This window comes from Gobio gobio (assembly GCF_949357685.1).
Source record: "Gobio gobio genome assembly, chromosome: 15".
NCBI lineage: Eukaryota > Metazoa > Chordata > Actinopteri > Cypriniformes > Gobionidae > Gobio > Gobio gobio.
Window position 1 is genome coordinate 5,279,609 of NC_137108.1, and position 26,818 is coordinate 5,306,426.

At 38.2% G+C, this 26,818-nt stretch overlaps 1 protein-coding gene across 1 annotated transcript in view; it reads left to right on the top strand.

Moving 5' to 3' along the window:
- Positions 1–26,818, top strand: part of ascc3 (activating signal cointegrator 1 complex subunit 3) — a 352,716-nt gene that overhangs the window by 286,385 nt on the left and 39,513 nt on the right. Inside the window, exons 35-37 of the mRNA XM_079836136.1 lie at positions 13,885–13,996; positions 17,225–17,359; positions 26,308–26,532. Coding sequence (XP_079692262.1) covers positions 13,885–13,996; positions 17,225–17,359; positions 26,308–26,532 — 472 coding nt within the window. The remainder of the gene's footprint in view (positions 1–13,884; positions 13,997–17,224; positions 17,360–26,307; positions 26,533–26,818) is intronic.

A 26,818-nucleotide genomic window follows, 5' to 3' on the forward strand; every position in this document is an offset into this window, starting at 1 on the left:
ATAGATGCACTTTTATGATGGATAGATGCACTTTTATGATGGATGGATGCACTTTTATGATGGATAGATGCACTTTTATGATGGTTGGATGCACTTTTATGATGGATAGATGCACTTTTATGATGGATAGATGCACTTTTATGATGGATAGATGCACTTTTATGATGGATAGATGCACTTTTATGATGGTTAGATGCACTTTTATGATGGATGGATGCACTTTTATGATGGATAGATACACTTTTATGATGGATGGATGCACTTTTATGATGGATGGATGCACTTTTGTGATGGATAGATGCACTTTTATGATGGTTAGATGCACTTTTATGATGGATGGATGCACTTTTATGATGGATGGATGCACTTTTATGATGGTTAGATGCACTTTTATGATGGATGGATGCACTTTTATGATGAATGGATGCACTTTAATGGACTTCAAAAACGAAGCAACATTCACTGCCATTATAAAGCTTGAATTAGCCAGGACTTTTTTAATATAACTCTGATTGTGTTCGTCTGAAAGAAGAATGTCACACACACCTAGGATGGCTAGGTGTGAATGACAAACATGATCCTAGATTCAAAATACTGCAAGAAATCGTTCTTTGTTAGTTCATGAAACCGTATGCATGAACTGTTGTTAGTGAATTGAACCATATTTTAAAGTGTTGTTTAACCACAGCAATCTCATTTGTCTTTGTTAAAGTGTTCTTTTGTGTTTATCTGCATGATATCGGCCATCTAGTAAGTTGCAATTCAATTCCAAGAGCAAGTAAGATTGGATGTTTACACACAGACAAAGACGTTTCAGTGAACTTTTCATTGAAATGTCGGCATATACGTCCCATTACCACACACACACACATTATGTGTTTTGATATCTAGAGGTTGCATTATATGGCTCTTCAAATAAACAAACAGAAAATAGTCTGGCTCAATAATTCAAATAAACAAAGGAAAATTAGAACGATCACATGTTTTGATAATTGGCCTAGTGGGAAATCCAAGCTGTTTCACAGCAAAAGACAGAAAAACATCTTCAGCCGCTTTCACAGGGCTCATTACTTACTGTGTTTCCATGGCAACGTCATCTCTGGACACAGTGGCCGCAGTCCAGCCCTGACAGTTTACACCTCCATCACAAAACAAGGGCTGAGAGATCACACACACACACACACACGCACACACACCAGCCTCACAGGGTCATATAGGGCAGCACAGACATCTGCGATGAATAGAAGAAGATGATTCCAGAACATTCCACTGACATTTGCACGCTTGTCAGGCCACATTAAACATAAAGACCTGTCTGTGCCCTCTTCCTTACAGCAAACACCCCACACACACACACACACACACACACACCGACGACTCAGCTACTGTAATAACTGCGGCAAGGAAACTCTTTATAGGCCTACACTTCTCATGTTATTTTCCCATGTCCACTTCTAATCTTAGTCTGAGTTTTTTTCACCTTGTTACTAAATACTGAGCAGAAGTTGATGTAGTTTTATGCTAATGGCTGTGATTCCATCATCACAGGGCGGTTTAATCTTCTGGGCCTCTTCACTCAGAATTGACCAAAAAAATTACGTTTTTTAATGTTTTGCTTCATTGGAATGGGATGACACTTGCTGACTTGTCACATTAGCTATGTGAATACACAAACAAATCATGGACATGACTCGGATATGTTAAAGGGTCGAAAAATAAAACAGTAACACTTGGTACCTTCGTGGTCAAAAATGACCGACGTAGGAAATTAATGGGAAATAAGGAAAAATATCACAACTCAGAGAATCTTTTGGTGGTACAAACTACAAATCAGTCATGATGCAAAGCAAAACCACATAGCAAAGAATAGGTGACTAGCAAGATCCTGCAAATGCGTGAAATAAAATCAACAAATCAACCCCAATGCAGAATGCACAGACAAAAATTACATTTTAATTTCAGAATGTTTGTGTAAAGTGTTTTGAATTATCGCTATCTATTCCTTATTTTGTTAGATTTTTTTAATTATCAATCAAAAACTGAGTAACAAAAATTATTTCCATGTGTTCCCCTTCTAACAAAATGTCAATGTTTGATTGTAATCATAATGCGAAACCTATTACTTATCTAACAAAACTATCTAAACCTTGTCAAAAAGTAGTATTTTAGAATGTCTAAATATACACTATAAGTTTTGGGACGCCTGCCTTTACATGCACATGAACTTTAATGCCATCTCATTCTTAATCCATAGGGTTTAATATGGAGTCGGCCCACCCTTTGCAGCTTCTGCTCTTCTGGAAAAGCTTTCCACAAGGTTTAGGAGTGTGTTTATGGGGATTCTTCTAGAAGCTCATTTGTGAGGTCAGGCTCTGATGTTGGACGAGAAGGCCTGGCTCTCAGTCTCCGCTCTAATTCATCCCAAAGGTGTTCAATCGGGTTGAGGTCAGGACTCTGTGCAGGCCAGTCAAGTTCCTCCACACCAAAATCGCTCATTCATGTCTTTATTAACCGACACTTTGTGCACTGGTCATGTTGGGACAGGAAGGGGCCGTCTCTAAACAGTTCCCACAAATTGAGCATGAAATTGTCCAAAATGTCTTGGTGAAGCATTAAGAGCTCCTTTCACTGGAACTAAGGGGCAAAGCCCAACCCCTGAAAAACAACCCCCACACCATAATCCCCCCTCCACCAAACTTTACACTTGGCACAATGCAGTCAGGCAAGTCCCGTCCTCCTGGCAACCGCCAAACCCAGACTCGTCCATGAGATTGTCAGACAGAGAAGCGTGATTGGTCACTCCAGAGAACACGAGCTCTAGAGTCCAGTGGTGGCGCGCTTTACCCCACTGCATCCCATGCTTTGCATTGCACTTGATATGAGGCTTGGATGAGCAGCTCGGCCATGGAAACCCATTCCCTGAAGCTCTACACACTGTTCTTGAGCTCATCTGAAGGCCACAGAAGTTTGGAGGTCTAGAGCTCTTGACTCTGCAGAAAGTTGGCCACTTCTGTGACCCTCAGCATGCGCTGACCCCGCTCTGTGACCCTCAGCATGTGCTGACCCCGCTCTGTGATTTTACGTGGCCTATCACTTCGTGGCTGAGTTGCTGTTGTTCCAAATTGCTTCCACTTTGTTATAACACCACTAACAGTTGAGCGGATAATATTTAGTAGTGAGGATAAAATGTTTAAAGGAATCAAAACAGCAGCAGGAACTTCACACACACAAACGAAGAGACTGTGAAGAGACATCATTCCGTTTACATGTCTTTGGTCCGTGGTGCTTTCATATTTCATCGCACCAGAGTTTGTTTGGAAGCAGACAGAGACCCATCTTTTCACCGGTTTCGGTCCGTTTGTTTGGTTCAGATGGCCTGCCAAATGAGGAACGCACACAATTCACCCTTCGCCGCGAGTTTGATTGACAGGAGATCTGACCAATCACATTGCCAAATCTGTCGTTTGTCCGACAAAGCAGTCAGGAGAGTTAGTAGATTAACATCGGTGAACTTGAACTTGAAAAACAGTGTGTACTGATGTCTCTCCGCAGTTGAAACAACATTTCTTTTAGTGTTCATTCATGTTAATTTGATGCTTATCAATGAACTAGAAGGAATCAGCTTTAACTGAGGCGCTACAGCGATCACGGCACATTAAAGAGCCACAAAACGGTATTTGTTGTTTAAATTTCTTTAAAAAAATAACATTTTAAAGTTGAGACTTTGTATCATATCAAAAGTAACTTGCTCTGTCCTGTGTGTCGGTGCGTTGTCAGTGTCGTCTTTGCTCCGTGATGTGTTTTCTCTACGTGAGAACGTGTGTGTGGTGTGAGAACGCCAAGGCTTGTCGGACATAGCAACAGTAACTAAAGGGGGCGGGGCTTTGCGAACGGTCAATTGGTCTTTTTTAGAACTTTATCATGATAGTTTTGGTTCCTGTGCATCCCAATTCACGTTTTTGTGCACTACACTCACCTAAAGGATTATTAGGAACACGCACTAATACTGTGTTTGACCCCCTTTCGCCTTCAGAACTGCCTTAATTCTACGTGGCATTGATTCAACAAGGTGCTGAAAGCATTCTTTAGAAATGTTGGCCCATATTGATAGGAGAGCATCTTGCAGTTGATGGAGATTTGTGGGATGCACATCCAGGGCACGAAGCTCCCGTTCCACCACATCCCAAAGATGCTCTATTGGGTTGAGATCTGGTGACTGTGGGGGCCATTTTAGTCCAGTGAACTCATTGTCATGTTCAAGAAACCAATTTGAAATGATTGGAGCTTTGTGACGGAGCATTATCCTGCTGGAAGTAGCCATCAGAGGATGGGGACATGGTGGTCATAAAGGGATGGACATGGTCAGAAACAATGCTCAGGTAGACCGTGGCATTTAAACAATGCCCAATTGGAACTAAGGGGCCTAAAGTGTGCCAAGAAAACATCCCCCACACCATTACACCACCACCACCAGCCTGCACAGTGGTAACAAGGCATGATGGATCCATGTTCTCATTCTGTTTACGCCAAATTCTGACTCTACCATCTGAATGTCTCAACAGAAATCGAGACTCATCAGACCAGGCAACATTTTTCCAGTCTTCAACTGTCCAATTTTGGTGAGCTGGTGCAAATTGTAGCCTCTTTTTCCTATTTGTAGTGGAGATCTGTGGTACCCGGTGGGGTCTTCTGCTGTTGTAGCCCATCCGCCTCAAGGTTGTGTGTGTTGTAGCTTCACAAATGCTTTGCTGCAGACCTCGGTTGTAACGAATGGTTATTTCAGTCAAAGTTGCTCTTCTATCAGCTTGAATCAGTCGGCCCATTCTCCTCTGACCTCTAGCGTCAACAAGGCATTTTCTCCCACAGGACTGCCGCATACTGGATGTTTTTCCCTTTTCACACCATTCTTTGTAAACCCTAGAAATGTTTGTGCGTGAAAATCCCAGTAACTGAGCAGATTGTGAAATACTCAGACTGGCACCAACAACCATGCCACGCTCAAAATTGCTTAAATCACCTTTCTTTCCCATTCTGACATTCAGTTTGGAGTTCAGGAGATTGTCTTGACCAGGACCACACCCCTAAATGCATTGCAGCAACTGCCATGTGATTGGTTGATTAGATAATTGCATTAATGAGAAATTGAACAGGTGTTCCTAATAATCCTTTAGGTGAGTGTATTATACTGTAGTATAAATAGTGCGAGTAGTGTATACACACTGGATATTCCAAATAGAAAAGTACACTTTAAATACCCGGATGATGCACTTAATTAACCGGAAAAATTGGAGTGACGAGAATAGTTTTTGGGCGCAAAAAAACCCCTAAATAACGACTTACATAGTGATGACGATTTCAAAACACGGCATCATGAAGCTTCGAACCGTTATGAATCAGTGAGTCGAATCATGATTCGGATCGCGTGTCGAACCGCCAAACTGCTGAAACTTGGCGATCCAAACTGCTGAATCGACTCACTGATTCATAACGCTTCGAAGCTTCATGAGGCCGTGTTTTGAAATCGTCATCACTATATAAGTCGTTATTTAGGGTTTTTTTGCGCACAAAAACTATTGTCGCCAATTCATAAAGTTATTGTAGAACCACTGTAGTGAGATGGACTTTGTAACGACGTCTTTAGTGCCTTTTAAGTGTCTTGAGAGTGTAAAGTTGAGCCAATGGAGGCCTTTCAGAGCCATCAGATTTCAACTCAAATATCTTCATTTGTGTCTGAAGATGAACGGAGGTCTGACGGGTGTCGAACGATATGAGGGTAAGTCATTAATGACAGAATTTTCATTTTTGGGTGAACTAACCCTTTAATTAACCGGAAAAATTAAGTGTGGCATGTTGGACACTCACAACTGTTGCAGCTTTAATTACGTAGCGGAGAGGGAGGGACTCTCAGACTCTGATATAAAATGACAAAATGACCATTTTGTCCACTAATTCCTACACTATGCGGTTGAGTACACAATGCGTAAGTACATGGTGTAAAGTGCGTCATTTGGGACACAACTACAGTTTCTTTAAACCGTGTGATGTCACTGTGTTTGAGTATATTTAGTTCCTGTTCAGATACTGCGTGACTAGCTTAGAATAATAATATGTGTGAGGGTTGATGTCCTCGGAGGGCATTTTAGCATGTCGCCACGGCTTTTCTTTTTTAATGTAATTTAAAAACAGCACAACAACTTGTTTCCAGTAAGGTTGCACATTAATAATAGCTCCATTTGGCACATCTCCATCTATCTCAGTGGTCCTGTGGCGCAGTCCCCTTAACATCAGCCGTGATTGACTGGAGCCGAGCAGCTCCATCAGCGGACAGGAGCCCCACAGGCCTCATAAACACCTCACATCAGCCTCACAGACACACAGGAGCCATGCTAACGCTAACGGCTGTGGATTCATTAGCCGTAGAGGTGTTCACTGCAGCCATCACTGCAGACACAGCTGATGCAGCTTAGCCTTTATTATCCTGCCATAACACTCATCATGTAGCACTGACATCCACAGTATAAAGAGTCTTGATCTTGTGGATTTAAAGAGTTTGATTTACTTTAAATGTTTTTGTTCTTTACATACCTATATATGATGCACATTAGTATCTTAAAGTGTAAACGTACACTGGGTACTGCTTTTGCATCTTAACCCTTCAATGCATGACTGGTTTGCCCAACATTCTTACATATTCGAGTCTTTAGCGACCCGGATCTATATCTAACATGGATAGCTCTATACCTGTCGCGATAATATATAAAACTCCTGAGTAACAATTAAAATAAAACCTATTTCGTTACCGTTTGGAGCTTGGAAGGGTTCAGTTTGAGCAGATGTTTTATACCATCACCACTGTCCTCGTCAGAGCTCATTTCCCAGTACATTCTGCATCTGGATCATATTCGCCATCTCACGCATATCCTCAAAACTCATTTTCAATGTCTTCAAAATAAATATTTTGATCAATGACAGCTTCCTTCACCAGATCCATCATCAAGTGACAGTGACACTAATATTTGATTGCGTTCAGTAAATCGCTGAGCCATTTCAAGTTTTGCAGATTATATATATATATATATATATATATATATATATATATATATTATTGTTTCGTTTTCTGTCTGAGGTAAATATGAGTGAAACGTCACTTCATCATTGTGTATTAGACATTGCCACCTTGTGGAATAAAGGTGAATTGCACTCATTTAGTCATTATAGATTTATTTATTATTGTGCAGATAAAAAAATGCGTACAATCTTACACTCTAAAAAAAAAGTCTCGTAATCATAAGGGAACCTTTTTTAGTGCTATATAGCACCAATTTTGGTGCTTCAGTGGTTCTTCAGCGGTTCTTCAGAGGTGCTATATAGCACCTTAGTCAAAGAACCGGTGAAGAACCTCTGAAGAACCGCTGAAGAACCGCTGAAGAACCACTGAAGAACCGCTGAAGAACCTCTGAAGAACCGCTGAAGAACCACTGAAGCACCAAAAATGGTGCTATATAGTACTAAAAAAGGTTGCCCTATGATTACGAGCCAAGAACTATTTTTGGTGCCATATAGAACCTTCTTTTTTTTTGAGTGTACACACCTCGGGTCGTTAGCAACCCTATACATTTTTGACAAAAAACTAGTGGAAAAAACAGGCATTCAATTATAATGTTATTATTTTTTTCTTGTTATATTGTTTAAAATGGATTGATTGAGGAATACTAAGAAGGTTAATGTCTAACTTTAAAAAATAAATGAGGAGGAGGGTAGTGAATGGTATGCATTTAAGGGTTAAAGGGTAACTTCAGCGATTTAGCATTAAGCTTTTTATCAGTAGAAGCTCGGTAGTATATTCGAATGACCGTGCTTCTTCCGTTCATGTCCCCCTGAGACGAGAGATTTATGTCTTTTATGTCTAGAAAAAATCCTCCAATGACGCAAATATCATCATTTTGCGTCATCTGAGGCTTTTTCGGCCAGAGGCTAGAGACTACAGCCAGTTGAAGGAGCTGTTCTGCATGTTTTCAACCCGCTCGGACATTCATAACGGAGCGGTCGGAGCTAAGCGAGTGTTCTCAATGAATTCCTATGAAAGCTAATCTTCCATACGCATGAACTGAAAGCGTGCCAGACACACACCGTGAATGACTGTGAGGCTGTGAATGAATGCCGGGCGGCCGTGCTCATTTAGTTTTGCTTTGAATTGGCACCAATTCGGGGGCGGGTTGCTTGAATTGTGGGTTCATGAAAACACAACAACAAAACGGCACAAAGACAAACTCACTTAAATAGGCGCATTTCACTTTGAACCCAAATCTCGTGCGATCATGTGGTGTGTCAGCTCCTCACTCTCTGATGAAGGAGATCTGACCTGCTGTGTTTGTGCTGAGACTCTCGTTCGGCTCTCGCTGTATTGAGCACACGTTCAGTTTATAATTGCAGTGTCTGTTCTCTAACTGAACTAAAGGATTTTATTACTATTAAAATCTAAATGACGGTGGGGCGGAGCCGCGGTGGGCAAGTGATGTAACCGGTAGGCGTGGCTTGGGTGTGGCCTTTTAGGGCAGCGAAGCAAGTGCATTCTGGGAGTTGTTGTCTTTCATCCACATGAGCCAAACATACATTTTCTGTCTTTTCTCAGTCTAGAAGGCAACAACTTCTAAAATAATTTCACATTTCTACTACATACTGTAAATGACCCAATTAAAATACACATTCATCTTTCTAGCGCTGAAGTACCCCTTTAAATTTGCACATTTTTCAATGATTGAACAAATCTGAAATTATTATAAATGTCTAAATTAAAGGGTTAGTTCACCCAAAAATGAAAATTCTGTCATTAATGACTTACCCTCATGTCGTTGGACACCCGTCAGACCTCCGTTCATCTTCAGACACAAATGAAGATATTTTAGTGTAAATCTGATGGCTCTGAAAGGCCTCCATTGGCTCAATGCACTTTACACTCTCAAGACCCTTAAAAGGCACTAAAGACGTCATTACAAAGTCCATCTCACTACAGTGGCTCTACAATAACTTTATGAATCGGCGAGAATAGTTTTTGTGCGCAAAAAAACCCTAAATAACGACTTATATAGTGATGACGATTTCAAAACACAGCATCATGAAGCTTCGAAGCGTTATGAATCAGCGAGTCGATTCAGCAGTTTGGATCACCAAAGTTACGTGATTTCAGCAGTTTGTCGGTTTGACACGCGTTATCCAAATCATGATTCGACTCGCTGATTCATAACGCTTCGAAGCTTCATGATGTTCCTCCATATGAGCCAAACATACATTTTCTGTCTTTTCTAAGTCTAGAAGACTTCTAAAATAATTTCACATTTCTACTACATACTGTAAATGACCCAATTTAAATACACATTCATCTTTCCAGCGGTGAAGTACCCCTTTAAATTTGCACATTTTTTCTACAAATTGTTCAATTATTATAAATGTCTAAATTAACTATAAAAGCTGAACTGTGATAATTGAATAGCTAGGTTTATTGCAAGCATGTTTAATAGATAATGTATAAATTGAACAATAAATTGTTAATTTGAACTTTATTACTTTGAAGAATCCAGAAAATTGTATCAGTTTCCACAAAACTATATTCAATCTAATTTCGACATTGATAATAATTTTTGTTTGTTAAGCATCAAATCATCATCATATCAGAATGATATCTGAAGGATCATGTGACACTGAAGACTGGAGTAATGATGCTGGACATTCACAAGAATAAATTACACTTTACTGTATATTCACATAGAAAACAGCTTTTAATTTGCTATAATATTTGACAATATTAGTGATTTGTACTGTATTTTTTATTAAATAAATTTGCTTTGAGCATAAGATGAGCATAAGACACAGTAAAAACATAAAAAAATAAACTTTTGAATGGTAGTTTAAAGAAATTGATAATAATTGCTAATATATACTCTGTTTAATAACAAATAACTATATAAATGATATTACTTCCGATGTATATATAACTGAATAAGTATATTATGTGGTTTTTGTTGTGGTTGTATTCATTGATTCATTTTTCCTTTTTGGCATAATTTTGACCTTCTTTATCCAGCCCGTAGTGTTTTTAATGTCTAGTCTCGAACACTTAAAACAATCAGGCGATTGATCTGGTGATTAGTGCAAGTTTTGCCAAAACTCACTTTTATTTCATCTGCAATATGCATAATTGTGTGTTGTTGTTTTTTATGACAAACACAATTTTTTTGAAAATCAATTGTCAGGAGCTGTTGCTGCCTGTTTTACAGCACATCTGTGAATTCACATGTATTTACGTGTGGATCTGGATCAGTATCTGCTCTACTCATTAAAGTCTATGGTGTGTAGCACCTACAGCTCTGCATGTCCTTCAGTCGGCACACACACCCGTCTTAAAGGCACAGCGGCAACATAATGCTGCTTGTTTGGTTGCAATGATCAGAGAGAGGCTGTAAAATGTTCATGATGAGTTTATGGAAACGGGTTTGTTTGAACAGGCTGATCTTCTCCAGCTACTGTCCCTCTCGAAGGTTTGTCTAACACCTGTGGAGTTATGTGATGCTATGAAAAATTCACTAAGAGTCTGTAGACCTGTGGCCTTTTAGCTGTAGACATGTCCTTATTCACACACACACACACACACACACACACACACACACACACACGCACACACGACACTTCTCTCCACCTGTAAACTGCTTGGAGATGTTCACATTTTGCAGCGTGTACCAGCTGAAACCGGCCCTGTAAATTATCCTTCTTGTGTGTGTGTGTGTGTGTGTGTGTGTGTGTGTGTGTGTGTGTGTGTGTGTGTGTGTGTGTGTGTGTGTGTGTGTGTGTGTGTGTGTGTGTGTGTGTGTGTGTGTGTGTGTGTGTGTGTGTGTGTGTGTGTGTGTGTGTGTGTGTGTGTGTGTGTGTGTGTGTGTGTGTGTGTGTGATCATTATTCACATGGACATCTTTATTTACATATCCCTGTGATGTGTTTTGCAAATTATTAACACACACAGATTATGAGTGCTGAAAAAAAGTGAGCTGTTTCTACTGAATATATCGGTACAACCAGAATTAACTTATTTTTTTCTCTTTCACTCACTCACTCACTCACACACACACACACACACACACACAGCAGGAGAAATGTTTGCCGTCACTCAGAGTTAATGAACTGCATAGTTGTGTGTGGATCTCATGTGGTTGCTCTTAGAGCTTTGCTGAGCATGGAAGTGATTTCTGCTCTCCAGCAAATCTGGGAATGATTTTGCAGCAAAGCATTGCTTGTGTGGAGGTGTTGTGTTTTTGTATAAACACCCACCTGTGCTGTCAAAGCAGGCTCGTGCACACATCTCTCTCAGTATTATATGCATTACTTGCACGTCATATTGATGAACATGTCCATATTGGCCAACATTACTTTAGTTGTTGGTGTGTATTTTAAGTGTGTCACTCAATATTCTCCTTGCAAATTCTCCTTCCATGACTCCAACATTGAATTTCTCAAATTATTGCAATGTGACTGTCAGCATTACGATGTATTACATAAATACATACTATGGTAGAGTTTATGGAGAAGCAGATGTTTAGGTTATTTGATGTCTATTAATGCTGGGTAATTCTTTGATCAGTATGTCACTTTAGTAAAAGATTGGCTGTTCTCTTGAAAATAATTGAAATTGTGATATTAATATTAGGTCGTGATTGCATTATCGAGCAAGCGCATTACATTTTCCTCCGTAGTGCACAGCTGTAGTGAACAGTGCAGATTTATAACATTTCCGTTTTATTATTTATTTATGCATTGCAACAAAATAATTTTCTTCATGTCTTGTTTTCCAGTAAAATTTCTGAGCATCCTTCAAAATAATAAGTGATCAGCGAAACTGCATGAGAAATGAAAGCTGTTTAGAGGATCTTTTGAATACACGTGTATTTTGTCTGATGGTATTTTAACTTGTTTTTTGTTTAAAACATCATTCAAATCTCATCCAAGATACTTTAATAATTCATGCAGCTCTTGTATACTTCAGTAGTTAATATCCTATGAAATCCTCAAGTTATGTATCTTGTTTTAAGCATGTTTAGATATTTTTACGAGAAAATAAGATACTCTACGATACTCATAATCTTCAATGATACTCTTGATTAAAAAGAACTGTATAAAATCTAAATCCTATTAGATAAGCAGTTTTTTCTGTACGGATTATTGCAGATGTGTCATGTTAGTGTGTTTTTCTTCTTCTTCCACTTTTAACTGCAATTAGATTGCTATTGCTAGACTTTTGTATTGGGTTTAATGTGTTTATACTTTGTATCCTGCATTGTCCAATCAAATCCACCTTTATTTATAAAGCACCCTAAAAACAACACTGTTGACCAAAGTGCTGAACACAATCTATAAATAAAAAATAACATACAACAGAGGCGCAACAAAAAATAATAAAAAATTGTTTCTTTGTATATGCACCTATTGAAATCGCTAGATTCCTTATTATTCCGCCTTTGGCAGCCCATAGAACCGCTTGCGGGAAAGTTGTGAAATTTGGCACACTGATAGAAGTCAGTACCAATAGTAAACACACCAAATTTGGAGTGTCTAACTCAATCCCTCTAGCGCCACCACCTGTCCAAAGTTTCACTCATATTTATGCTAATAACTTTTGAACCCTAAGTGCTAGAAACACATTTATTTTTTCCTTGGCTCAAGACGATTCAACTGAACCATACGACGAATTTTCCCAAAAACCTGCTTTTGTGAACTCATCCTTGTCCGATTTGCAATGCCAACAAAAAGTTATGGAATTCAAGTTGATTCGTCAAATTTTTTTACGATTAAACACGCAAATACATTTTACGTAGCGGTTGCGAAAATACACATACGGCTATATCTCCGCAACACTTTAGAGTATTCAAACCAATCTTTGTGCATGCCATCACAAGCTTGACTTGAGGCAACATGCAGCGTTTCGGCACAGCGCCACCTACTGGTCCAGAGATACGAAAAATGGCTATTTTTGCTTATAACTTTTGAACCGTTTGTCCAAAACCACAAGTGGTCTCCTTAGATTTGGGACATTGTGCCGAGTCGACTGATATCCAATTTTACGATTACGAAACTCAGTATGGGTCATCAGCACCATGCCCTGAAGGAGCCTGAGAAGTTTTGAAACAGCGCCACCTAGTGGATAATTCTTTTTTCCAAATGCTTATAACTTTGGGTGTGGTAACTTTTTTTGTCTCCTGAATCCTTGCCGAGTCCAACAATACCAGACGTGCCAGGTTTTGACGTATGGTTTGTGCAGCGTGGTAATTTAGTGCTTAAAAGCGTTAGCTGATATCTTCGAAACCGCTAGTCCGATCAAGACGAAACCAGCGTCAGTAGTTCTGAAACATAGGTTGATAGCGATAAGACAATGCCGAAATGTCAAAATATTGATAGTAAGGGGTAGTAAAATCCAATCAAAGTCAGGTGTCAGTCATTTTTTACGTGTTTTTTCATATAAATGTCCAAAACGAAATGAGATATTTTCACCAAAATGGACGCACACATGTATGGGCTCACTCCGAGGACACATAAAAAATGGTGGGATTGTGCCTCTTGGTGGTGCAATAATAGAACAAAACATGACATTCCCATTGGCTACAATGCATTTTTCAGCCTTTTTGCCTAAAATCATCTTAAAATTGCTCATTGTTGCAGTTGATCTGACACTCCCAGCTCTTTTGGCATGTCTTGTCTTCTTCTTTGCGCTTGGCCCTGATAATGGCTGCTTGCAGCTATATTTCATTGTCTTACTGTACAGCACTTTGGTGCGACTCTGTGGCTTTTAAATGTGCTATAGAAATACATCTTGACTTGACTCTCTCTCTCTCTCTGTTCTCAGCTACTATAACTTGGATAACACCAGCCATGAAACCATTAACAAATACCTTTCAACCCTGGTGGAGAGGAGCCTGAGAGACCTGGAGTGCTCCTACTGCATGGAAATACAGCAGGTACAGTAGCATTTACATCTCAACATGCTGCACAGTTAGGCTTTATTCCTTTATTTGTTCATTGCTGTTATTATCAGCTGTTACAACTGCAGTATTATTTCCTAGTTTGATCGTGTTATCAGGTCAGAGTTTCCACATCTGTAGTCATAAGAATTGATCGGGTCAATTCCAAACCCGTGCGAGTATTTAAGGCATAATGGACAATTCATTAGTGCGTCCCAATTCAGAGGCTGCATCCTTCGAAAGCCCAGTGCGCCACAATGGTGTGACGAAGGCCGTCCCAAAATGTGAAGGCTCTTTCCTATAAATGTGTCTTTCTTTCCCTGGGCCACGAAGGATTTCCTATCCCAAAATTAATTTCGTGTTGGTGACCATTGTTGTTTTTTTTACACTTTTTCTCCCACCACCTGTGTAAAAATCTCCGGATGAATTACCTACTGTTTTTTGACATCTCTATATTTTTATGAATTAAATGACTTTTAAACTGTTAGTTAAATAGTAAAGGCCTTTGCACACTGAGTCCGAAATTTTCGCATGCGTTTTTTCGTATTCGTGATCCGAAAAATTTGTCACGCACAGAGACCTTGCACACTGAGTCCGATGCGTATTAATGAATGCGTTACGAAAAAAAAACGCAAAACAACACAAAATGCCGTCTTCCACCTACTTGTCAAGGAGCTGCGGATTATCCAGACCGATTCAAAGTTGAATGTCAGTGGCTCCGTTTGATGCTTTGCTAGCGATACTGGAGCCACATATTAAAAAGAAGACCACCAATTTCCAATCCTGAACAGAGACAGGCAGTATGTCTAGGATCCGTACGCGCACACACACACACACGCGGTTTACAGGGAGTTGGTGTGCTATAATTATAGCTGTGATATTGTAGTATTTTTGATACAATAATATTTGTATATATAATTGTAGGTATCTAAGCACTGGCGATTCATTCACCAGCAGTGCCAGCAGTTTTAGGTTGGGCATCAGCTGTAGATGGCTAAAACGGATGCAAAAAACACAGAATATCGAACCTGTTCCGATTTTTTTTTGACGGACGAAAGTTTCGGAGGCAGTGTGCAAGCGTGATTGACATAACGTGAGGTCGAATTTATTTTTTGACGTGCGAAAATTTGACGTGCGGTTAATTCTACTCTTTCCCGCAGATTTTGCGCTCGCATCTGAAGCGCACACACACTGTAATAAAGCCGCCTCTGAAATTCAAGGGCAAAACTGAGCTCCTTTTTCCAGCTTATTAAGGGTCAAATACACTCAAAAATGTCTCAATGCCCATCTTGGTGAGTTTTAACGTAAACAGTTCAGGAAGAATGTGTAACAGGAACAGTGTTTGGGATCCATGCGTGCGTCAGGTCTTAAAGGGACAGAAGTTATTTATTATTCAAACTACAAAAAGACAAACGATCACTTACTGCTCTTGACTGATTAACTTGTGTTACTTTAATGGATTAATCTGCATTACATTTTTTACAATGAATATTATCCAATGTTATTTGAAATGTGATTACTTTGTTTGTTTGTTTTTATTCAGTATCTTTATTGTATTGTATTTATTTGTGCTATTGTTTGTAATTTGTTTATTTGTTCTTATGTTATTACTGTTTACTTGTCTTTTTAAATTCAGTTTGAAATCAAGCTTCCTTGTGCTGTATGTAAGCTATTGCAACACAATTAGTTAGCAAATATTTGTGAGATAATTGTAATGGTAATTGATCAATGTTTATATATGAGAAAAAGCTTAAAAGCATTATCATATAAAGTGATCTCTTTAGAAGAAATGTTTAATTGCCTAGACTTTCAATAGAAAAAAAAGTATATATAAAAGCAAGTATATTAAAAATATCTATTTGACAGTATATGCAGCATTTTTCCCAGTGGTATCGAAAATCGATACTTTTTTAGGTATCGTATCGAAGTTAGATATTCCAGTATCGTGACAACACTATTTTCAATTCATAATTATTTGTATAAGCAACTTTCAAAATAAATGTATGTAAGCAGCTCACATTCTGCGTTAAGAAAACTGCCTTACAACTGGGACTATAGTGAGAAACACTCCAACACACAACGCATTAAGAGTCGGGGGTGAAAACTTTTGAACAGGATGTCATTTTTTCCCCTTATTTTGTTTAAATATAATTTTTTTTTTATTTAGTTCTTCCCTTCTGAAGCAACAGAAGATGCGTACATGTTTCCCGGGAGACAAATTAAGAAAAATGTGAACATCATCTTCCTGTTCAAAAGTTTTCCCCCCCTCAATGTGTCACGTTTCCTTCTGGAGCATCAGTGAATGTTTGAACCTTTTTCAATAGTTGTGTTTGAGTCCCTCAATCGTCCTCAGATCTCAGAATCACACAGTCACTGCTGGAGAGGGTTCAAATATGCAGAAGTTACTGGAAAACTGAAGAATTTACAGGACCTGAAGGATTTTTCTGAAGAATGTCAGGGCAGTTTAACTGCTCAGAACAAACAAGAGACTCAAGAACAACAATCACAAAACACGCACACAGCCGTGGATCATCCAGTTAACGACACACACACACACACAGCCGTGGATCATCAGGGAACCACACACACACACACACACACACACACACACACACAGCCGTGGATCATCAGGGAACCACACACACACACACAGCCGTGGATCATCAGGGAACCACACACACACACACACACAGCCGTGGATCATCAGGGAACCACACACAGTATTAAGAATCAATGGTACATTAACTTTTGAACGGGTCATTTTAATAAATTCAGCTATTTTTTTTTGTCTTGTTGACTATATGTAAACATCTTTTATGTAAAATATCTTATTCAGGACAGCACTAAATAAAAAAGATCTCTCTTATTTAGTTAAAATTATTCACATTTGCAGACAGATTCTGCAAGGGGTATTTCTTGCAACGGTAGTTTATAAGAATATAACGGTGAACATGAACCATGTTTGCTTGAAACCAATCCCTTGCTTATCAAAAATCGTCAGAATTGGAGGTTTAAATATGTATATTGATTATGAGAGTAACAGAGTCTCTGCAGATGTAGATTGTGTTTTATTTCATGTGTTTTAATGCTGCCTCTTTAGACGTAATGAACAAGTCATGTACATGAACGGTCTTTCGGCTGAGGAATGTCATCTTTGACCTGGCCTCAGTGCGGCCGTATCTTGACCGGTGTGGTGTTAATCAGTGACTGTCTTGTTTTGTTCAGGACGAGCAGACCATCGAGCCGCTGACGTACGGCCGCATCGCATCCTACTATTACCTGAAACACCAGACCATCCGCATGTTCAAAGAGCGGCTGAAGCCCGAGCTGGCCGTCCCCGAGCTGCTGGCCGTCCTGTCGGTGAGCAAACATCCATTTTAAAAGGATCCAGACTGTCCTCTCGTCTTCTGCTCATTGATGCATTCAGGGACAGTGCACTTTAAACACCAATGCATCACCACCTTCACCGGCCAACATCCTGACACTGTTAATGATTATTCCATGAGTCCAGTTTGGCTTGATACAGCTGAGCACTCACACACACACACACACACACACATAATTGCACCCCGAAGGGTTGGTGTGAAAATTAGCAGCTCTTTACGTTCGCCTCATTAGAGTGCCGCCCCTCTTGGCCCCGCTCTCACTGATCGCAGCCATAATTGAGACATAAAGGCTTTTCACACTCCACTGACGTCCTCACGACATGACATCTGTCTCACACTAGAGGCTCCGCGCCACTGATGGAAACTCTCAGAGAATATTGTTAAAACATGTTCGCATAACCAAAGCGTTTGAGATGAGGCGTAGATTTTCACTCTCCACAAACGTGGAGTAAATCTGTGTCCCGTTAAGTTTATCTAAGCAGAAAAGGCACAAATCTTATTTTAGTTACCAAAGTAGTCTAAATATGAAATTCTGTTAGCCAGAAAAAATATTTAATTTTGATATTTATTTCATTGTTATTGCTAGAGAATGATGCACTCAATCTGTAGGTTTAGACTATTATAGTCGCCAAATATTAAGCTCATCAATAATTTCTATTTGGACCTATTTTTGCACTTTTGACAAAAAATGACAAAACATTTAACTTCATTATTTAGATTCAAGCCATTTGCCATTCATAAAGGTGACCTGTTGCATCATTCAGTCGCTTTGACCAAGAAAACATTTTTAAATGTATATACTAAGTTAATTATATATAATATGATATGTATGTGTTTCCACTCAGACCTGTTGTCGAGGTGTAATCATGTACAGTGATGTCCTGAAATTAATTAATTATTAAACCGATATTATTAAAATGTGTTCAATATTTTTCGTTTTTTAGTTGTACTTGGAGTAGATATAACGCAATAAAACATGCCAAATTGTACCGACATAATTTTTGCCCAGGCTGTCATATAAATAAATGATGAAAACATGCAAAAACAAGAGAAAACCAACCAAATATTAATAACTGATTATGTTGTAGTCATTGTATGCTTTCATAGTAAAATAAAACCTGTGGCTATAGTTTTTTGCCTACTAATTTTGTCAGATAAATACCGTAACCAAGATTAATGTTTTGTTTTTCCCTCATATTTAAAATAAAATATTTTCCTCATATTTTGATCCCTCTTGTAGGGTCATTAAAAACAAATATCCCCTCCGCACATCACTTCTGGACACTGCTGTAGATGTTGGGATTGCAAATAGGGTTTGGACTAATTAAATAAACACGATTAAATAATGTATTCAGTTATGTATAATATTTCAATTATATAATAGTTATTGATAACATTGACAATGTTTGAAAGTTAAAAGTTCAAAACATAAAACAGCCAAAAGTCATGTTAATTATTCATCAAACGAGACGATAACTAAATAAAAACTAGTGTTGGATGACAAAAACTATGAGGAAATCTACTGTCAATTTCTTCAACAAATAAAAACGAGAGGAGAATGTTAGTGAGGGTGGATCAGGGAAGAATCCAGTCAGAACTGATGATCTGTGTCACAGATGAGCACATTTGAGTTGTAACGGGAAAATCAATCAATTACACACATTTATGACTGGTCATGTTTATGAACTAATGCTGAGGAATAATCACAATCTTTACTTTATGATGTTTATATAGTAATATGTTTTAGACGGTTATAGAAATGCATATTTGATCTCCCTCATCTGAACTGCAATTGAGGCGCGGACATTTCAAAATAAGAGTCCCAGTGTATTTCCAGCTTGTTTATAATTCAAAGTCACTCATTATATATATATAATATGTTTTTGGTTACACAATAAACTGTATTTAATTTCATTCCCATTTAATTCACAGTCAGGAGGAAAGACTAAGAACAGTATTTGACACAGGTGACGAAAATGTGACTAAATGGCATTTTAATCAAAAGACTATGACTAAAACTAAATCAAAATTAACACTGGTTTCTACATTGCAACTTTATATTCATATCAAATATAGTGATGGTGTTTGAAATGATTTTAACTAGCACGTTAATGGACTGCTGATATCTGCATCAACAATAACCATTTCAAGATTCAAGACCTTTAGTGTCATATATACTCAGGACAACAAAATCTTACTTTATCTCCTCACGAGAAAGATGGGGGTGGAAGGGGAACAGACGATAAATTACATAGACAATAAAATATACAAGAATATATATTAAAGAACAAGGCAATAAAATATAAAAAAACAATAAAACATTCATATATTTCTGTTAATCATGGCTTCCAATTCAACATAAATGTTCTTTTTATAACTTTCTGCTCTCTGTGGCTAATCCTAAAGGATGTTATTGCCTGTGAGATATTGGCTTGTTAATAAGTCAGGATGAATACAAATGTTAGTCCTATTAAAGTTGAATTTAGTGCAAGATGACTCTTTTGTTATACCCGTACAAGCAAAAATGAAGACAATCATTCTGGAGATTTATCCTAAAAGAATGAAAAATAAAGCAGAGCCTGTGACCGCAGTGTGACCTGGGCAAACAAACGGGCAGATTTCCTGATGATAAAGACCTTCATCTGCTCAACTGGTCAAAATATAGCCGGTCTGAGAGACGAGAGGAGCTTTGAGTCATGTCTGTGAATGTTAATGTCGGCGTGTTTGTGTGTCAGTAATAGGAAAAGAGCACATGTTAATGTGGTAATGACGCCGGAGGCAGCAGGGATAAATCACTGATCCTCACAGTTACATGTTTCCCGCTTGATTATCCACTTACCACTCGGTCATTACATCTCGCTGTCTAACACTCGCACCGGTTGCTTAACAAAAGCCTGACATGAGGTGGGCAGAACCCCCATTTTCACTCTAACCAGTCATTCAATAGCAACAAATGCCCCTCTGCGTGACGCCTCCCCCATCAGCCCCTCGTTCACCCTTATTGTGCTGTAATTACCGTGGAGCGGCTCATAATGAGACACGAGTCAAGCCGCCCTCACAGCCACACGAGCCCCCTCGGCCTTGACCTTCTCCATTGTAACCGGCAATTAAAACGATACAACGACGCTATAAACTGTTAAATTAAGACGTTGTGTGTGTGTGTGTGTCCTGTAGCTCAGGTGGTGGAGTATGGCCGTATTCCTGCGATGCATTGTGAGTTGTTTTAGATAAAATGCTTAAATATGAATGTCCTGCGATTTGAGCTCTACTTACTGCAGAATTTACAGCCTTTTACAAAAAATTTAACTTTCCGTTGAATCGTGGCACACAACATTTATTTGGACTCTTTTCAGATAATACAAAATCATATCATTTTCCTGAAACAATCAAGCTTAACCATTCCACCCTGTTAGAAACGTTATTGTAAGACTAATTATCTATATTTTTCTTGAATGTATGGAAGAACATTTTTGAAGTGTTAATATAATAAAAGTATAATTTAAAGGGTTAGTTCGCCCAAAAATGAAAATTCTGTCATTAATGACTTCCCCTCATGTCGTTGGACACCCGTCAGACCTCCGTTCATCTTCAGACACAAATGAAGATATTTTAGTGTAAATCTGATGGCTCTGAAAGGCCTCCATTGGCTCAATGCACTTTACACTCTCAAGACCCTTAAAAGGCACTAAAGACGTCGTTACAAAGTCCATCTCACTACAGTGGTTCTACAATAACTTTATAAAGTGGCGAGAATAGTTTTTGTGCGCAAAAAAACCCTAAATAACGACTTATATAGTGATGACGATTTCAAAACACGGCCTCATGAAGCTTCAAGCGTTATGAATCAGTGAGTCGATTCAGCGGTTTGAATCGCCAAAGTCACGTGATTTCAGCAGTTTGACACGCGATCCGAATCATGATTCGAATCGCTGATTCATAACGCTTCGAAGCTTCATGATACATTGTTTTGAAATCGGTCATGAGGTTAAGTAATTAATGACAGAATTTTCTTTTTTGGGTGAACTAACCTTTTTAAAAAAATTATTATTCAGTATATAAAAACAACTAAATAAGAGTTTTAAAGTAGTCTTGAGCCCTATTCGGATGGTTATTGTTTCTCGTGGGGTCATGAGGTATTTTCATCATTGTCAGGGGCTAGTCAGTGATTTTATTTCCGTCTGAATCCAGAATATCAGTGTTTTTCTCCCACCACCCGTGTAAAAACCCCGGCCGAATGACCTACTGTTTTTAGTCAAACACAAGCTTGTGTGGGGATTTAATTGCCGTCCGAATCCACAACTCTGAGTTTAAGAATATATCACTTCAAAATTCACTGTTTATATCCTTTTTGACCCCTGCAGAGCACCGTACGGTTGCGCTTCACTGTCATTTGGATGCATTTTAAAGATCTAGACTTTTATTACTGAAATGTTGGAGTATTTACAAGAGCGATATATTTCATCACCGCTCAAAAATTAAAAAGAAGAAAAGCAGGTAAATATTTGAAATGGGCCGTTATTACAGCAGTGATTATTAAAATAACCACAGCTTTATGATTACCTCATATTAATAAGAGGCTGTGTTCACTTATCTCCGCTCGTTTCCATGTGAAATAAAATGACATCCTTTATTTTGAGATTAAATACAAGACAGAAAACCATTTTAACTATGTGTCTGTATATCTTCCTATTTTTAAACAGAAGTAAATGATAATTAGGATATTATTTTCCTATTATTAAAATAAATATGCATTTATTCTTATTATACCAAGCATATGACATTTTAGCATACAATCGTGTTATTGAGCAGGTGAGCAGCGTTCCCGATCGCAAAACTCACTGCTCCACCGGGAATAAATCACATTTTATCACTGAGGTGGCTGCACATTTATTTTTATGGACTTCCACCTGAGAAACAATTACCGTCCGAATAGGGCTTAATCTAGCAGTTTAAAGTTATCTGTAATGTGTGGTTTACAATATGTATTTTTTATTTTATTTTTTATGTGTAATCTTGTGACATAAGACCAATTTCAGAAGGAATTCTGTCAATAAAGTGAAAAATTTAGTATGATTTTAAGATTTGGCAACAGGGTTGAAAAACAAAAGTTCTTATAAAATAACTACAATAAAACAATTAATATCGTCCTGACACATCAATAGAGTTTTCCTCTGTGGAGGGCATTATATTTTAGCACATTTCTTTGAGGCCATATTAAAATAAAGAGCACATTCAGAGATGAAACCCCCTCCCCTTGGTCTTTAAATATGACTGACATTCACTCAATGACTCAATCCAGCACTCTTATGATAATATTTTCATATTGTTTGTTGTGAATTAACATCTCAAGACAAATTTAGTGGGGTTTCAAATCAGATCATGTCTTTGTGTTTATGAGACATGCATCAGTTTCATACACCAGCACTCTTTTAGGGATATAAAAGAAATTATAAATCAATATTTCTATGAGATATTATGAAAATGTTGCCACGATATTACTCTGATTATTATAGCTACGCCATTTTTTTCATTACATGTTGCCCAAAGAGCACATGCAATTTAGAGACAATGAAAAGATGCGTTGTATATAATGGGAAAACCTATTTTTGGCCATGTTTACACACACATTGTGTAAAATATGATAATATATTAAATCAATGTATTTCATACCGTAGTTTATAGAAATCTTTGTGCGTAGTTTGGTTCAGGTGGAGCTGTCCTGAAAACCCTGATTTACATTAAACGCAGGCATTAGTATGCATACAGAATGCAAAATATTAATAAAAATAACATTATTCTCATTATTATCTGTTTTACAGAGGACGAGTTATAGAAAACATTGACTGGAACATAACAATTTACTGGTGTACTAAATATAAGATTTTGGTTATAGATATTTGTCTTTTTGTCTTATCATCATTATATTATACATTATATTTTATTAATTATATTATATTAATTATACCATAAATGTAATTATTTCTTATACTCCAAACAATGTAATTAAAAAATATATATGGGTCTCAGGAGGATATAATATTTAGTTTGACCTCTTGAGTTTGACATTCAACATACTTTATAAAGGTTAAGCCCTCTTTTAATTGATTTTGTTATTAAAATGTACTTTCTTTTTTAAGACTTTCAAGGAAGGAAAGAAAGAAAGTTTTTTCTAAGGACTGTAGTGTTTCTTTCTCTGTAAATGAAGAGTTCAGACTGAACCGGGCTGTAGATGTGTTTACAGATCACTTCCCTCACTTTATCTTCTGTGTTTTGATACTATAGAAGAAAATGTCTCAGTGATTCACCAAACATCCTCTCCATTTAGAGATGTGGCAGTCCATAATGCAATACATTTCTGATTTAAGACAGGATATTAATTGGGAAAAATAGGGATTTCCATCAGCAGTTGATTTGATAGTGAGAAGTGTTTGGCAGATGACTGGAGAGAACAGGTTGAAAAGAAGAGGGATGGCTTACATCGTCCTAAGATGAAGAGACAGAGAATGTGAGGACATTTTGATGAATAACAGAAAATATCATGCACTGATAAATTGTGCACAGTTTGACCAAGCTTTATTTTAGCGGTTACTTTTTAGTTTTTCAGTTAGTTACTTTTACAGCAGGGGTAAGGTTTTTTCTACTGGCCTGGACCAGTGGTTCAAATTCTTACTAGCCTCTACACACACACACACACACACACACACAAAGAAGTAATAAATAAATTAGGCCTAGTTATGGTCTTTATTTTTTTTTACCCATAACATTAAAAAAATAAGGTTGTGACACCAAAAATACTAGCCTAAATCATATACATTTCAAATATTGTTAAAGACAAGTAATCAATAATCAAATTACGTGCAATAGCACAAATACAATAGAACAAACATAGGAATAAACACTGCTTTTCATGTTTTTCAGGCAAGTCTAACATTAAGACCATTTCAGGTAGAGAAAATGAATAATCAAATTTACAATAGCACTGCATAGTATAATACTGCACTGTATAAATTAAATATAGATTCATCTTTAGTAAAGTTGCAAAAGTTAAAAATGTTCTTTTGTCCTTTTTGATTAACATTAAACCACAGACAGCAGCAGGTTTATTAGGCTGCTGTCACTTTTATTCTGCGTTCACACCAAACACGAATAGAGCGCCTGGAGCGAGTGATTTCAATGTTAAGTCAATGTAAAGACACATTGACGCGCGTCTGGAGGACCTGCGGCGCGATAGATGTGTTTCGCGCAACGCGATGGACGTGATTCCAACCATCTTGTGCGATACACGCAAGTGATTTTTTTTGGTGCTTTTTGTGCATTTGTGCGTTTGAAGCGAATTCGCGTCTGACGCCCGAGTTGAAAAATCTAAACTTTGCCGGCTATTCGCGCCGCATTAACCAATCAGGAGCCTGCCTGCTGCTGTCACATGGTAAAGTGACGTGATGAGAAACTCTGCATAATTTTAAAATACTGTTATTGTGTCACAAAATGTAGTTTTAAGACTTTTTCAGGTGAGAATGTAGTTGTTTAAAGCTCAAATCGGTGGTTTATTTATAAAGATTCTGCCGTCTGCCGCTGGCTCTGATGTCCTGTAGTGGTTAAACATGAGATATAATTAATCTTGTGTAGATCTAACGGCCGATCTTTGGTGTCATGAATCTATCATTTGTTGTCTGCCAAATCGTTTTGACTGAGGGCAATTTTTTTAAGGATATTTAAATATACAGCGAAGATAATGTAGGAGTTGTCTGGACCACATTTGTGTTGCTATTAATGTTTTCTGTATATTTTTAATGAAAATGAAAAGAGGCAGAGTGGTGTTTTATGAGATATTTCTCCTGGAGCACCTTGAATGCACGTCTATTTCGCTTCAAACGCTCGGTTTATACACGCGTTCAATTCGCTGTGGACGCACGAATGGATTCAAAATGTTCAAGTGTCCAACTAGACGCGATTTTGACCCTCTATTCGTTTTTGGTGTGAATGCAGCATAAGAGCCACACGGATCCAATATACTGTTACACGTGACTTATTTCTCAACTGTTTATGTTCACTTAAAATATAATCAACGTTTACTAGGATACTCACCAAGACCGGTATATTTTGACATAATTTTGTGTGAATATGTCCGTTCAAGCGCAAGAAGACGTGATAGAGCTCAATTCGGCATTTGCACGCTTTCTGTGGATGTGTGCGCTCACAAAACCTCACACACTATTGAATCGAGTTCTCTTTCGCTTCTTCTTGTGCTTGAATATTAAATTGGCAAGGCTTAAAGCTACACTGTGTAACTTTTTTAGTTTATTCTTAGCTAAAAACACTTAGTTCTTTCAAAAATATATGTGCTTATTAATGTATATTTACTTCTTTCAAGTAATAAAGTATTCTCGTAAGTTTATAATATGCCATTGAAAATACATACGGGTGAGGGTTTCGAATGCAGGTCGCCATGTTGACCCTCCATCTTGAAAGTACATCAGCCAAAGAGGGACATACCCGTAAATTCAAGCTTCGCCTTTGGCGTTTTAACACTCGATGGCACCGTGTCCAATGTGGACGAGGTCGAACTGGAAGCCATGTTAATCTTGGACTAAATCGGCCACCGTAGGAGTTAAAACTAAATCGGAATTGAGAGGAAGAGAAACTAAAATTCACTGGATGGTCATATACATTTTCACCACTAGATGGGGGAAAATATCACACAGTGTAGCTTTAAAAACACGTGCAAATGATCAACTTGATCAGCACTGATCGCATCAACTGACCCGAGTTGCCTTATTCAAATTATCGTAAGAGTTGAAATCTGTCCATGGCAGTTTTTGGTTTTCTGTATCAGAGTATCTTCTGGAAGCGGTTTGGCGAGGGTCTTTGAGAAGCGAGAGAGTGGTGGCAGGTGTTGAGCGGATGCTTTGTGTGTGTTTACAGGAAGCAGAGGAGTACGCCGAGCTCCCCGTACGCCACAACGAGGACCAGCTGAACAGCGAGCTGGCCCAGCGGCTCCCCCTACAGGTCAACCCGCACTCCTATGACAGCGCACACACTAAAACACACTTGCTGATGCAGGCCCACTTCAGCCGCGCTCAGCTGCCCTGCAGCGACTACGGCACAGACACCAAAACCGCACTGGACAACGCCATCCGCATCTGCCAGGTGTGTGTTTATCTTCATGTATGTGTGTGTGTGTTTATGTATAACTGTTTCTTTCAAATCTACTATAGTGAAAGTCACCAGAAAACATTTTACAAATTGACTGGGATATCTCAGATTTGTTCTTAGCTGTGTATAAATGATGTATGTCTATATCAGACACGGCTGCGAGACGCAAAAACATGAATCATAATCACAGCCAATCAGAAGATGTTGTAACAGTCTCATTTTGTCACATATATAAATGAGGGAGATCCGTTTATCCCAGAGCAGAGAAGAATATATTTAA